General features: G+C 40.6%; 1 protein-coding gene across 1 annotated transcript in view; it reads left to right on the plus strand.

Annotated features, from left to right (window-relative positions):
* The window catches only part of MYO9A (myosin IXA), a 152,997-nt gene that overhangs the window by 41,509 nt on the left and 95,142 nt on the right, over positions 1-16,346 (plus strand). The window contains exons 5-7 of the mRNA XM_009278887.1: positions 2,702-2,799; positions 5,446-5,572; positions 12,779-12,868. Coding sequence (XP_009277162.1) covers positions 2,702-2,799; positions 5,446-5,572; positions 12,779-12,868 — 315 coding nt within the window. The remainder of the gene's footprint in view (positions 1-2,701; positions 2,800-5,445; positions 5,573-12,778; positions 12,869-16,346) is intronic.

Genomic DNA, 16,346 nt, shown 5'->3' on the forward strand with positions numbered 1-16,346 from the left:
GTTTGTTTTTTTTTAATTATCATCCGTTTATCATCCATTAGGAAACAGTACAGAGCTAAAATACTACAGAGAGCATCTGCTTTTAAGTAGATAATTTGCAAAAAGGCCTTGCCATGCAGATTAATGAGTTTGGCAATTGTTATGTAAATTGTTAATTGAATTGCCTTTGGCATAGATTGTGCTACTTCTGAGTTGTCTATGGTATTTCGCTGTTGACTCGTGACGTAATTTTGGATGAATGATGCCACAGAATGAAATTGTCTCCTGGAATGTGGAGCACCACTAAAAGCGACGCTTGGTATCTTTTAAAAAAGTTTTTAAAAGGACTTATTTGGAGAATCTGTGAGTATATTATTGTCCTGCAGACTCCGGGTCCCACCTTAGCGGGTGTGAAAACTTCTCCAGGTTCTCCTTAGCGTGTGTGTAGTGGCCAAGGAGGCCGGTTGGCTCAGGTTTGAGTTCAGGAGGGACAACTTCTTATCCTGATATTTTTTTGGTGTAAATAATTCAATTGGTGATCCCTGATGATCTTACTGATACATAGTATAGATGTCTTTGTTGCATTCCTTTGGATAAGGTGTACAGAGAGCTTATACGTCTGTTAAAAAATGGGTAATTTTCAATAGTCTGTTCAACATCTCTAAATTCAGTTTGTCCGTGCAATATTAAGTTGTTGTCCCTGAAGACTGTTGATAAAAAATTTTAGATTTTCTTTTCCAGTTGAACTTCTCTAGCTTTCAGTCAAGGGGATAGGACAATTGGGTGTGAGGAGTCTCCTGTGTTGCAGTAAATATCTTAAATAAGCATTTCTCCCCATAATCAGCAGCTATCACTGTAATGATGCTATGGAGTGGGATGAAGAACATACCACTAACACAGTTGTCAGGCTTTAAATGGGGATAGGTGCTTTGAGACACGAAGCTGATAATATAAAATAACTTTATTCTACATATTCTATATTTATCCTGTATTTATGATTTATTCTATCTACTATAAGTGAGTACAAGTGTCTCTGCAAGTAATAGTCATCATCCTGTGACTGCTTGGTACCTGCTCAGTGACGTTCACTGTAGTATTCCCATAACTCTGTTTAGTGCAGACTTTCAGAATTAGTTTCTGCACGCTTGCTCATGTGGTAAATATGATTTACAGACAAATGACCAAAAGAAACTATGTGGATACAGCTGCTTCATTAATTGTCACTGTAAATGCAGCTGCAATTTTAAAATTATATACCTGGATTAACTTGTAGAAAGTCTCTATTTAAGTGCTAGTAAAATATTATGAGATTTAAGATAACACGATATTGTGTGATGCATAATAAACTAATTTTGATTCAGAGGTTGGGAATTTTTATAGGCAGCAATGGGAAAAAGTATTAAATATGGGCTACGAAGTGAGAGAGAATAATCGATAACCGGGGGGGGGGGGCAAGGTGAGCCAAAGTAAAAGGAACTTGGTATTAATAGTTTGTATACTCATTTAAGGAGCATTAATTTAACTGTGTTCCCTAACTATTGGTGCAGGACAATATTAGTTGGGTCCAGAATGTCATCGGATTTCCCTGAAAGTATCAGTGACTGCTGTCAGGTTGGGGATTATCTGAAAAACTAAACTGTTCAGAGACATTAGCCTCCAAGAAATATAAAATGTAGTGGATTTCAAATTCTCTCAATGTTCGTGTTTTTAGAAGACTTCTTGGTAGTTAGAATAAAGTTAGTGAAAAATATATTTAAAGCTTTCCCTTTCCTTTGCAGGATTTAATTCACTGACACTTTACATGAAATTATGTGAATTCTATTTTAAAACTGAATTCTTCCTCTTTAGTTATAGGAAATCCAAATGGACCAGGACTTAATGTGGAAAAAAATGCCTGTAAATGTGTAACATATTTCATCTTGTGGTTAATTCACATCCTTTTTGTATGCTGATTGTCCCACATTGACGAGCTCTCCGCATACTGTTAGAATGGTGTGACTTACCTCTTGCGTTAGAGGTTAAACCTCAGAAATAAGGACGTATCTCCAGGAAAAATTAGCCAAAAATGTTATTTTGGAAAAGGTATACCAACACAGTCCTCTCTGAGGTCCAGGCTATTCAAACCAAGGCATTTGTGGTGGAGATGTAGCGTCCTTGGAAAGACCATCTCACCATGCTGGATAAAAATGCAGTACAGAGAAAAATGTGTGTATACAATAATAAATAATTATTGTATTGAAATTTGCACTCTGGTTAGCTTCTCCATAAAGTCCTTGTAGAAGCAGATTCTCCTAAACATCTTGATTTAAAAAATAATTTAAAAAAAATCAAACTTTTAAAAAAATACTTTAAAAAAAAAATCAAACTACTAATTGTGTGTACTCTTTCTAATATTTAAGAAGAAAAATTCTGCCTTGCCACTGGAGATAATCCTGGTCTTTTATTGTATTGCGTATGTGTTTCTTGCTGTATCTGCTATGGTGCTGTCAATCCCCCTGTCCCTGGGCTGGGTGTCGGGGGTAATTAGCCACAGTTATTCCTCATAATGTCAGTGGGGCACCCTGGATATCTCATTTCCCTGTGCCAGATTGGAAATGTTCTAGTCACCGACAAAAGGCATGGAAGTCACTAAATGATATTTATGAAGTGTTGACTTGGCCATCTGGACCTGTTCTGGTCTTAATTTCTTTCAGTGCTAAATCTTTCTGTTTGAACCCAACAGGACTGCTTTTCTGTGGAAGGGGAGGACTTGAAGCATGACTTTGAGCGGTTACAACTGGCCATGGAGATGGTGGGGTTTCTTCCCAAGACTCGCAGACAGTGAGTTTATTTTCTGTAGTTTGAAGATTATATTAGTTAATATAACCTCCATAATCAGTGAGATAATTCACCTGACTTGAGCTAACGTAACTGTTGTGCTCTACATAACATATCAGGCTGGTGAGAAGGAATAATTGGTGAGACACTGGAAGGAGGTTGCCCAGAGATGTTGTGGATGCCCCACGTTGGAAGTGTTCAAGCCCAGGTTGGACGGGGCTTTGAGGAACCTGATCTAGTGGAAGGTGTCCCTGCAGGGGGGTTGGACTAGATGATCTTTGAAGGTCCCTTCCCCCTTCCACCATTCTGTGATTGTATGCATAATGACACTTGACCATTCATACAATAAAGGAGTAAACAAAATTTGAAGATACCAACAAAATATGCCTGTCATTACTGTAGTTAATGATCCTCTTTATGCAAATGGCGCGTTGGCAGGAAGTTGGAACCTTGAAGTATTATTTTTCAACCGTTCATGAATAGTCATGCCTTAACTCTGCATGTCATGAATTCAGATCCTGGTTTGATCAGAAATCCTGATTATTAGTCATCATGCATAATCCTTTGCATGCAATTGCCAGTTCTGTAGACTCATTTCCAGCTGGCCTTTGTTCACTAATTCACTGGAAGTGCTGGTTGAAAAACTGGACTTCTTAGTTGGGTTGCAATATTGCCTTCCGCTGACTGCAAGGAATTACATGCTTCACGAGGGTCATCTTCAACAGAAACCACAAAATAATTCCTCTCATGTTGATCATTGGCTTGAAAGTCTTGAGTATGTTTGAATTAATTTGACAAATATGTTACTAAGGTTAGTAACAGGCATAGAAAATTATGTATAAAAAAAAAGAGCTCAAAATGAGTATGATTCTGATGTTTTAAGTATTGCTGAAAAGCACATCAGTAGCTGGAACACAATGAGAAATCTTGTGCTTTTTTGAGTCAAAATGTTCAAACAATAATTTAATGAACGTGGTTCTTTCTGTCTGAAATCCTGGAGAATCGTGGGAACAGAGAATTATTGCTTTGTACTAATGGCACTTGAAACCCTATTCATCACCTTGGGTAAATGACGTTTAAGATGCTAACATATAAATAATCCACTCCAACTGAGTGGATTACCTCATGTTTTTTTAAGCATCATTTTTCTTGCTTTTTTAACATATATCCGAGCCAACAGTTAGAAGCCCTTAACTGTGAGACATTGTCCTGCCTTCTGCTCCAACAAGAATCCATCCTTTATCCCTACCTTGTAACAAATTAATTATGAAATTAAGACTGCTTTTTCTCTATCCGTTCCATGCACATGGATAAACCAAAGCATACATCCTTTTCATGCAAATATGTTATATGCCAGTGCGGTTCCTTATCTTTCAAGAATTGGGTTTCAGCGACAAGGTTTTTCTAGAGCCTCTTTAGGGTGCAAGGTTGCTGTAGGGTAAGGGCATTTAATTGCCAGAGTAAAGCAATCAGTCTGGACTGAGCGGAGTTGGATGTCACAGTAAATTCACGCTTTTGATTTACTGTGCAATAACTTTTCTTGGCACACAACTTCTTGTATTTCTCCTAGTGAATTTTGCCTGTCAAAAAATATAGCGGATTCTTCGCTATATGAGCAAATTTATTCTCCTTGGCGTGGTCCAGCTGTGACACGAAAGAGTAACCACCTTCAGCTGAGTATAACAAGGAAAGACATTTTAGGTATTACTATACTTTTATAAGTGATTGTTTATAGCAAAACATGGGGTTTCACCTTTGTGGAAACGGTTACAGAAGAGAAATGTTTATAATTGCATCCCTGTAATTCACTGTAAGGAATCAGCATCCCTGTTTTAGAGATAAGGAAGGATCGGCTTGGAGAGGTGAAGGGGTGTTGTGCAGGCAAGCTGGTGGCATGGCTCGGAGTCCGATATGATTTTATTCATTTTTAGCTCCCCGGAGAGTATAGAAACAGGGACAAACAGAGTTTATTGCTGAAGTCAGCCATGACTCAATAGTCTCAGAGCTACTTTTTTAGAGGAGTTTTGGGTTTTTTTTAAGAGGAGTGAGGATATCACTGAAAAATGATCAAATTAAAAAAAAAATTGGCTGGATAAATTTACCTGAAGTGTAACATCTTTTCTCTGTCTCAGTATGCTTATGTATTATAAAAGCATTTATGCTTTTTTGTATAGGCTTCCTACCTGGAACTACATCTGAGAAGGTGATAAATACATGTGCCAGGGGACTGAGAAGGATCACCTGCATGGCTGAGCCCAGTCTCCCCCTTAATTTAGGCAATTGCATGATAGATATTTAATCTGGATATCTAGATTCCTCGAGGATTTCTTTTTTTCTTCTAATATGGGGTGCCATTTTGTAACTGTGGGTTTGATGTGTCAAATAATTTTCACAAAAGCCGTACCGATGCAAGTTTGGTACTTGACTAAGTGAAAATATTTTTTACATGAGGTGAATTGGATGCTTAATTTGAGCATCACTTTTGAGGAAACATTTAGAGATTTGAGACATAAACTGCTTCGGATTGAAAATTAGAGGAATGAATCAAATACGAAGGTGGCACTTGGATGTTTGGGGATGTGGTTTGCTTTTTCATTAGCTTTAAGAAAAAACAACTGAGTGAAAATGAGTTCTCTCTATTTTCTTTAGAATTTTCTCTCTTTTGTCGGCAATACTACACCTGGGTAACATCCGTTACAAAAAGAAGACTTACCGGGATGACTCCATCGATATTTGTAACCCTGAAATACTACCTATTGTGTCGGACCTGCTGGAGGTAAGCCTTTGCTTTCCATCCTGTAACGTTCACACCTAATGAGCCACCTCTGAATTTATTTCCAGTTTCACTGAAGAGTAAGTTCTCTTGTGTTACCGTTCATATGGGCTGTTCGTGTTTGCCAGTGAAAAGTTATAAAGATTTTTTTAATGAGGTTTTTAATGTAGGGTTTTTTCCCCTACTCTTCAGCTTCAGGTTTAATTGACTGAAAATACTGTTTCTGTGATTAAAATTTGAAAGATTGCAAACCCGTTCCAGGTGGAAAGCAAACCTGCCATTCAATACAGTAGCTTCTTCAATCGCCAACCATCAGCTTCCTCACCAAAATTCCCTGATGCTCCTGAAATCTGTTCCAATATTTGTATAAGAAACTGGAGCAACTGTAAGACCATCAGCCCACTCTTCTGGTTCAGGTGGTGGCTGCAGGAGATGCTGAGCTCGCTCACCATGTTTTGCTGTCTGTTGTTACCCTGCCAGCATCCACAAAGGCTGCATTAGAGATGCTGGAGGGTGCATCTCATCCCTTTAGTACCCATTTATGGACCTATTATCCGTGCATTTATCTAGTTCTTTTGTGAACCTCTTGATGCTATCTGTTGTTTAAGACCGTTTACCGAAAGCACTTTGTCCTCTGTGAGTCACCGCTGTGCCAGTATCATTTGGGAAGGGTTTGCAGGTCTCAGCCCGGATGGCCCAGGGCTATATCCAATTCTGTAAATCAGTGCAAAAGCACTAAGTTCTTAGGAGAGCTGCTCTGTTAGCCCAGGCAGGTTATGAAGCTGTGGCATTACTTGTTCATGTGAAAAGTCTTCATTTCAATGAGCCAGCTTATCCTGCGCTTGCCTTACGCTTTTGAGAGCTGAGGTCGAAACCTCTTGACATGGATAGAGGTGGCCAGAAACTCTCACCGTCTCACTTTTCGTGAAACGCTCTAAACCACTTGCAACTCCAGAGGATACTGAAATGTTATACTTGTAGTTGGTTAAAACAACTATTATCTTTATCCCTTTGTACTCGCTGGAAGGTGTGGAAGGTTAATTTTTGCTAATTTTATGATCGTATCAGAAGATAACTCGTTGTCATTTTGTGTACACATGATGCTCTTCCCATTCCTTCCCTTAAATAACCGTTGTGCTATCTCGCTACTTAAAGAACTTGGGAATTGGCGCTCTCAGATTTTCATAGCACTTCATTAATGCTTTGAATTCAGGGCGAGGAAAGCTTCTGTATAATATGGGTATAAGCAGCTGGATGCTCTTTGCGTCTTGGCGTTGGAGATTGCAGGAATAAACAGAAGGAAAATATGAGTTTGGAGGAGAATGTTGTTGATCTTACCCCATTAAAAATGGCCATAGCAAGAGCGCCAAGTCATTTAAGAAGTAATCGTTTTTTAAAAAAGCTTTGAATAAGAGAGTGACTTAGAGATCTGAAAAAGTTCCAGGCTTTGGGTCTTTGCCCTGGCTTTCTTCCGCAAACAAACTCTTCTGCAACATCTGCATGCTGTAAGGTATCGGGTTATTTTTTGCACGTGTACATGTGAAATGATGCATCGGTTGAGCCCTGTAGATCCAACGTGCCATGGTCTGGCACGGCACAGAGCATGGATACCATGCTCACTTGCAGATAGTGTCAACAACATGTTAAAAAAAAAAAAGTAACCTCACCATTTTGCAAAAGCAGTAGAATCTGGTATAGCTGAGCAAAGTGATAGATTTCTGTTCATCTTGGTAATTCTTTTGCAAGCTAAATGACCGTATACAGCATAAAATACTTGTTAATTAGGTCAGGACAATGCAGATCTCAGGTATGATCTTGTGAAATACGTTGCTGGGTTTGGGTAAGTGGTGTTGCTTGTCCTTAAAGTTGCATTTGTATGGTAACTTATCCATGGAATCGGAGACATTGGTTGCCTCCAACTGTAAAGTTTCCGATAGACCCACTCCCCGATCAGCTGAAATAAAGCCAATAATCTCATTTTCAAAAGGTGCTTGGTTTCTTTTTCTGAAATGCTGAACCTTTGCAGAGCTGAATAGCTCTTTTGTCATTCTTGCTCAGTTTTGACCAAAACGAGGATTAAAGGGTTCAAACAGATGAAACTATCACAAAGAGCATCTGTTGCACTTTATGTGTCAGTTAGCTACTTAAAACTCTCCAAATTAAGTGTAGTGAATTCTTCTCAGCCAGAGACCAAAAATATTGGTTGAAACATTTGACACTGTATTTTGTCTCACTTGGGTAATTATTTTTATTACTTTTTTTTTTGAGGTCACTGAACAGTATACAGTTTTGCTTTTTACACCATTGTTGCTGCAAATATGAATTGGCTTGAAAAAGTTATTAATCCCCTCTCCAGATCTTGGCATTACTCTCTAAGACTGAAAAATCATCTCAGAATAAAGAGAATATTAATTGACAAATAGTTTAACTTCTTTTCGTGCAGCTACTGGGTGCTTGGCAGGACGTTCTTGAGCATAACAAAATGAGGCAAGAAACCAGCTCTGCTGTGATCTGATACTTGCAGGCGAAGATTTGGGGAGTGTTTTGGTTTGGGTTTTTTTCCTTAATGACTTGCTGGATTTGTTCAGTCAAGGATTTGACATGGCAAAGAAGAAAAAAAAAAAAATCCAACTGGACTTGGTGGAAGAAAGTCTCTGAGAAGCAGGAGCTGAATTGGCCATCTCTGAGACCAGCCAAGAAGAGGGGATGCAGAGGTCCTCCTGCACGGCACCGGTGGGGAGGCAGCCTTCATGGGCAGGAGAGGACCAAACAGACTGGCTGAAATGAAAAGTTAAGGCAAAGCTAAGGTGTCTTCCCCCTCCGAAGGAAAGTCTGGCCCAAATTATCGTGAGCTTAGCTAGTTTACGTTGGAGCCTCTGAGCCTCTAAGGACAACGGGGGGAATTTTCCTGCTGCAGCAGTTAATGCAACAACACTGGACAACTATCCTTCCTCTGTGTAACGAGATTTGTATCCCTATAAAATGAAGCTAATATGCAGATTTCTTTGAAGGAATCTGGGAGGAGATGATGATCTGCGATGAATTTCATTTTTCTTAGATACCAACAACCCCATCCAATATGTTTTTGGTTTATTAAAACATTCAGACCAGCATTTGTTGAAAAAGCAAACTGCAGTATAGGATTTTGGCCAGACTCTGCAGATCATTGTTTCATTTACAGTAAGACCCCCATTCCATTTTTTTTTTCAAGAATAGACATAGCGTGTGGATTATGTGAGGCTTTTGGCAGGTTTTTCATGGCCTTTGTTTAAACTTTGCTGAAATACCGTGCCGTAGCATGATGTCAAGGCTGCCTGATGGATCGAGCAGACGTGGAGTCCTGTGCAAGCGCTGCAAATGTCACGGGTCCTCTGCAGAAATCATAGAGGATTGTGTAAAACTGGGGAAAACTTTTGTGTTTCTGGGGAAAAGCCTGGAAAGGCTCCTTTGTGGGCTTATTAACAAAAGCAATCTATTAGAAATGATCCTAGTGTCAGTTGACCTTAAGAGAGACTTTTTTTTTTTTTTCCCCATTTAGAGAGCAGGAACATTTTAATTGTATACATTTACTAATACTGGAAACTGTTTCCATGGGTGGAGCACTGAGTAAGGAAGGCAAATGCTGTCTTCGCTCAATGGAGTGGTTTTATATTCGGGTTTTAGGCTTAGGTAACCAGCCTCAATGCAAATAAAGGTCAATATAAGTTATCAAGTGTCCTACATTAGTTTTGCCAGATCTCTTTTTGCATTAATGATGTTAGCTTTTGGAGCTAATGTCTACCTCCATGGGAGATTTATGTGCTCAAGTTCTTTTTCTGCTAAAAAATTGTCTTCAGCTTCCCAGAGGGATCCCACAGACGTTGTGCTCCTCGTGTGATAAACATCTTGGAAAGTAATTGGGGAGCAAAAGGGAGGTGAGGTTTACGAGGCAGCCAGTGCTTGCATCCAGCCTTTTCTTCTGGATCCATTTTCTGGACGAAGTTTTGGGGATCACAGAATCATAGAATGGTTTGGGTTGGAAGGGACCTCCAATGGTCATCTAGTCCAACCCCCCTGCAATGAGCAGGGACATCTTCATCTTCATCGGATGCGAAGCTCCAAGCCAGAACTCGAGTCAGATAACTTTCTGGTTGTTTGAAAGAAAGTCTGAAGAAAAGGTTCAGATCTCTTTCGAGAAGAACTGATAGAAATCTGAATTTATTTTCTGTTACTCCACACCAGGGAGCTTTTGAACGAGCACTCAACACTGTAATCCCTTTCTCAAATATGGGAGGAGAGACAAAAAGCGATGTTTTCTTGCTCTCAAGTTGGAAATGGTTCATTTTTCTCCAGCTGCTATAACATAATACCCCAGCATTACTGGAGAAGCAATCTCCGCCTGCCTTGGCTCCAGCCCAGCCCTTGCGGGAGCCCACTGGCTGTCTGCTCCCCGCCGCGCTCCGCTAACGTTTATAGCCGTGGCAGCATTGCTGGTCATCCTTCACTGGGTTTTAGAGCTCTAGTCATCCAGCCCTCTCAGCGTTGGTTCGACTTGCATGTGGCAGTGAAGTCTTAAATCTGTGTTTTGTCCCTGTAATTAAAATATAAACTCCTACGGGCTGTGTAGCTTTTTTTAAGAGGGAGAGCAGGACTTGCCCTTTAGCACCAGAAAACAAAAATCCATGAAATGTAACTTAGAAGTGTAACTCCCGGGGCACAAAATAAAGAAATAAGTTGTGTTCTCCTCTTTGCTAATCTGCTAAGATGGTTTTTGTCTCTATTTTAGTGTATCATGCTTTCTGGAGGAGGAAGCATAGGATGTACGCGATAGGGAAGCTGCAAGTATCTCAACGCACCAGGTGTCCTTAGTCATCGGCATGCGCCGAGTTTATCTTTAGAAAACTCCTGTGGCTCCTCGTTGGCATGAGGAGTCAGCTACCTTCAAGCTGTGACCTTAAATGAAAATTAGGATAATTTGGCTGTACCCATGGTGTTGGCTCTCAGAAGTGATGAAGCAATCAAGATATCAAGCTCCACGGGGTGGTAATTGCAGGCAGAGACCCAGGGAGATGCAGGGATTACGTTCCCATCCTTGCCAAGTATGTTTTTGTACGAGAAGATGATTCGATGCGATCCCTCCGGGTCAGCTTGCAGCAGGTCTGGAGATGAAGGATGCGCATCTGCAGGTCTCATCCATCAGGAGAGCAGAGGGAGAAGGAAACCAGGGTGAATGTTTGATGGGGATGGTGAGGGACGGCGCGGGTAGTTGTTTAAACCGTTTAAAATTCCTGTGTTTGCTGACAAATGTGGGACTTGGAAGCATTTAGGTTGTTTAGGAATATTACAGTGGGCTGTTTTGATTAGTAACCATCTGATACCCCTCTGCCATGTTGCCTTTGATAATTAAAAAAAGCCAGCCTGCTGGCTGCGGGTTTGCAGCATCCCTGAAGTGGGATAACGGATGGTGTAAAACTCACTTTTGTTCCAAGCTGTGCAACTGAGGGAGGGCAGCCGATGGTCCCGCAGTCGCAAGCTGCTGGAAGAGTGTCCATGTTTTGCCTGCAGAGCTGAAATTTTTAAAAATTGCCATTTTGCTGAACGTAGAGGAATAGAAACCAAATGTGAAAACTTGCTGTGGATTTCTGGATGAACCAGAAGATTATTATTTTTCCGCTTGATTTTGAAAGGTAAAATCAGATTGTAGGAACTGGGGGCTCTAGAGTGTTACTGAGGACTAGTGAAACGAACCTCGAGGTGTTGACGTTCGACTTCCAATGACATAGACCTTGCTGTTAGGTGAAGGTCATATACAGGCGACTTGATGTTTTCTGCTTTCCTCACCACAGCAACAAGTTCTTGTTAGTGGGTGTTGCAGAAAAAGTCAGTTATATAAAAATGCACTAGAGTTTATCAGGGAGACTCCCATGACAGTATTTTTGGTAGACGGTAGGATTTTGTACAGAATGGCATCATTATTGCAATGGTTTGTGAGATTTATTAAGTTCCACTGGCTTGTTTGCATTGCTCCTCATACTAATTACTGGATTAAACCAGTAAGTCAAAGTACATAAACCACTAAGTTCCCCATCATCTGCATCAAATCGTAAATGGTTTACCTGGGATAAAAATACGGCCTTGGATGGCTTCAGAAATGTGGATTTGGTGCTTCTAGTCTTCATCAGAGATGTTCGGAGTGGGCCTGGTGCCTGCATGGAGTCCTTCAGTTAGGATAAGCAGCTTGTATTAGACTTCGGTGTGGCTTCTCAAGCAACAGCATCTCCGTATACATCCATAGCTACCAACTCTGGGCTCAAAGATTTTCACCCAGACTAACAATTTCTTTTTTGACATTGAAATTTAGCAAAGAGCGGTCAACAACTCAAAGTATTTAGGTCTAACTTACGTATAAGAGTATCACCATCTTTTCTGGTAGAGAGGGCATGCTTCTGAATTTCTCCAGGGGACATCAAAATAAGAGGGACCTGAAACTGGTCAGAAAAGAGGCTTTCTCACAACAGTTCATGGCAGGTACTGCTTAATTTGTTGGCACTGTTTACCTATTTGCCAAAGTGTCTGTGTTTACACAACTGATTTTTCTTTTTCTACAAACTGGTTTCTGTTACGGCTGATTAGAGATTATCGCCTTGCCAGGAACTGTCGTCTTTAGGGAGTAAATATCAGGTGTGAATAGCAGAGTAAATATCAGGTGGTTTTCAAAAGGTTTCTTCCTCCTTCTAATTCCTCACCACCCTGAAAAACACAAAAAAACCTCTGCACTAGGATACCTCTTAAACTGATGACACTGTTTTGCTTATTTGTAGAGTAATTTGTATGGTGTCATCTTGACAACACTAGAGAGTTGACTTACTTTACCAACAAAAAGTGTGGGAGGGAGGAGCTGCACCGGGAACGAAGGAAACCAAGGGGAAATTGCTAGAAATGCGATGACTGAATGTGGAAAATCAGGTTCCCTTCAATACCATGGTGTCTGATTTCTGATGCTGGATTTATGTGCTGAGTTGTCTCCTCCCAATGGCTAGCTTGTTCTTATGCATTGAACATTAACTCTGCAAGGGCTGGCAAAAGTGTTTTAAATTTTTTAAAAAATTAAATTTATAAATTTTACATTTATGAAAATGTTTACACTTATAAATTTTATTTTTTTTTAAAATTAGATTTTAAAAAAATTTATTCCTACCATAATCATTAACGTCAAGATTTTTGTTTTAGGTGAAAGAAGAGATGCTGTTTGAGGCCCTGGTTACCAGAAAGACAGTGACAGTAGGAGAGAAGCTGATCTTACCGTACAAACTAGCAGAGGTCTGTACATGATCCTTATTACTAAAAGGGCAACTCTTGGGGTGGTTTTCAATGCTTTGAGATGTACACTCAGCTCTGGAAGAGGTTCTTTCAGTTTTGATTTATTTACATAAAAATAATGTACGAGAAGCCTAATGTGTGTGAATCTAGAAAATGATTGACTTCACCTTCTATGCCGTTCCTGGAAAGCAGGTTTGCACTCTGTTCTGTCATAGTCTTTAACTGTTTTAATGACTTACGGTTGTGTAAGTGTTCTCCAAAGCAGAATTGTGCGTTGCTGAGTGTACGTGACACAAGTAGTAGTCTTCATATGTCGTTCCTTAAACTGTAGCACTGATTCATCCCACAGCAGAGTGGTGACCTAAGACCTCCAGGAAATTTTTGGTGGGGTCCTAAGTGCCTACGTTAGTCAAGGTTCTTGTATGGCAGGAGCTGGAGATCCTCTGTAGGAGATTCCCATTATCTTTTCTTCAGACCTTTCACAACCTGGGTCCTTGCGAGATGCTTTGGAGCAGCCACAACTCGATCAGCCGCTCTCAAACTTGAGTGTAGTCTGTGCCGCTGCTAACCATGGGGCTGGCACTGCATGAAATGTTTAACTTCTCTATTATGGTCTGTCTCAGGATTACAATGTCAGCGAACGTGTGTTTTCTTTCTAAATATGTGGTTTCCAGGAATTTTGAATTATATTCTGTGGCCGGTAAACAGAAACACCTCTGTTTTCTTCTTATATTCTCCAAAGTATATAAGCTCTATTCTGCTGCAGTACTTGTTTTGGCTGTTTCTGCATCTAGTGTTCTTGTATCCCCCCCCGGTTTAAGAACGTTGAGCACGGCATCACACCACGCTCTCTCCCTGGGTTCCTCCTTGTAGTCATATGGTTGTATGAGAATTTGCAACATTTTGAGTAATGTCTCTGAGAGCAGTCTGTTGTGTCACAAATAAGTAAGCATGTGACGTGTTGTCATTAGGGTCAGCTGTAGATATTTTGATTCCTTTTTACCGGGGAGGGGGGGAATATTTTCTCCCCTTTTGAGATGTGTGTTTAAGCTCAGTAACTGTTACTGATCTTTAATCTTTAAAAGTTAAGCGTTGCCTTTGTGCAAGGCTTGAATCTCCCCTAACAAAGGGCACACAAATGCTTTTACTGTGTCTTTGTGACAGACATATAATGGATGTGGTATTTGTACTTTTTTCCTGCGTCTTGGGCACAGACTTAAGAAATTGCTAGAAATTTCGTAAAAACGTAAAACGTAACTGTAACCACCCTCCTGCTGGAGGTTACTTCCAAACAGCTGTGATGATGGAACAACATGCAGCAAAGTGCCGTCAACCACCTCGCTGCAAAACTTGGCAGGTTGGATTAAACTGTTTCTTCTAATATTTTAACCTGGGCCACCAGGTTTTGTATTGAACCAGTCTTACCTAGATGCTCCTTCTGTTGAGATCAAAGAACCCCTCTTGCTACCTAAAATGGTTGAGCATGAATTTCTCAAGTGCTTTCCAAAATGTTTTTGGTGATGTCTCTGCTCACGAATCTTGGGTATTCACTTACAAAGGTTTGTCACCAATATCTAGTACAAGAAATGAAAGATCAGGGTGTGGTGATTGTGGTGACTGGGGGGGAAGACAAAGGAGCACAAGGCTCTGGTGGGAAAGGTTGATGTAATCTCCGTGACGAAATCATTTTGTAAGAAGCCGTGAATTGTGTTAAGAAAAGGTAGGCACCACCCGTGCTTTTTATTCACTGCCCTTACAACATTAGCATCCTGACCACCAAATTTTATCCGACAGTGACCTCTCTCTGGTAGCAGGTTCATTACTGACTTGCTCATGCTCGACATACTAGAGCAAAATTTGAGATGCTCTAACTGGAACCTCACCACGATAAGAGGTCTTCTCCTGGTCTTCCTCTGGCTCAGGGAGTAAAAGAGGTGACTTAGATTCAGATTCATCTGAATCAGGAAGGAAGAGTAGGATTCATTTGACATTTTGGGACTTTACAGAGAATACTGATGTCTGATAATCCCACTCATGACTAACTGGATTGTTGGCACCGTTGGGAACCGATGGGCTGGTTATTCTTCTTGTGTGTTTTACAGAAGAGCTTTATAGTTGGTTCAAATGGCTGGAGTGATTGAGGTTTTGAGGATTTTCAGACTTGACTGTCCCACCACGACTCCTATAACTCATAGGCAGCTGCCTTTCCTGATAGAGCGATGATGTATGTATTTTTCAGATGCTGAAATGCTTGACGTTTTTTGCATAGCTTGTTGATACACTGAAAGTTTCAGAGGAGTTTGTCTGGAAAAGACTGTACTGCAGTGGCTCTCAAAAAAGCATTGTAAAAATGTCATTTTGGCATGTGCTTGCTTTTTTACACCATCAAGAGCAGCAGCTTGCATCTACCAAGTGCCTTCCAAGGTTTTGAACAATTTTATATAGGGAGCCTGCACAGTGTAGCAGTTATTAAAAGAAGAGCAAAAACTTGGCAAAAGTTTTGAAAAAATAACATTTTTGAAAAAAAGTTTTGAAAAAATAAGAAATTTTATTTGGTTCCGAAACCTGTTGTCTAAACTGTGAGTGGAAATAGTGAATTATTGGGCTCTATGGGTGAAGTGGGAGTAAGTAGCATTGGGCTTCTACCTCCAACATCACTGATGAGATCGCTCAGGATAGCGGGAGAGTTTGTTGTTGAGGAGATTGTGTCTCCTGATGGAGCCATTGGCTCTGTAGATGAGACACTCACAGACCTGGGTTTCTTGGTTTTCTTCTACCTCTTTATGAATTTTGGGTTATTAGCAAGGAGTTAGAAGTATGGAGCTTTAATTTGAAATAAACATTCTTCTGTAAAAAGCCTTGAGGTCTTACGTTTGGGATGGGTTCTTGAGCTTTGATGAGGTTCCTGCGTGCATCTACTCCATATTAAAGAGACATATCGTATTCAGTATGGGTGGTTGGACTTGCCCACAGGGCTTCAGGCGTTGTTTCACTTTCTGTGCTCTGCACAGGGGCTGACGTTTGCTGATCCCTTTCATCAAACAGTGTTGGAGTATATGTGCATGACAACTCGACGTAGAAATACTTTCCATGAAATGGCTAATGCTGATGTGATCGTTCTGTGATCACAGCCTGGCTCCTGTGAGATCTGTAACCTCAGAGTCCTGCTGTGACAATTGTCACCCTCCCTTAATAGTCTTGAATGGGCAGAGGAGATGCAGGTGGTCTGGAGTAATCCTTTCCTTCAGAGCTTTGGAGGAATCAGAGCTGAGACTGGACTTTATTATACCAAGTCAAGCCTTTTCTCTTCCATTTTCCCGAACTGTAGCCCCACAAGCGCACGGAGAGGATGCCTTTGTTGGATTTGCAGTGATGCCGCATTCCTCTCTGTCTGCATGCTTGCTCGCTGCGTTGTTATTGTACGCTGATTAGAAACACTGTCCTGTGGTTTGGGGCTTTTTTTTTTTTTTTTTTTTAA

The sequence above is a fragment of the Aptenodytes forsteri genome, unplaced genomic scaffold (assembly GCF_000699145.1).
Source record: "Aptenodytes forsteri isolate BGI_AS27 unplaced genomic scaffold, ASM69914v1 Scaffold258, whole genome shotgun sequence".
In the NCBI taxonomy this organism is placed as follows: domain Eukaryota; kingdom Metazoa; phylum Chordata; class Aves; order Sphenisciformes; family Spheniscidae; genus Aptenodytes; species Aptenodytes forsteri.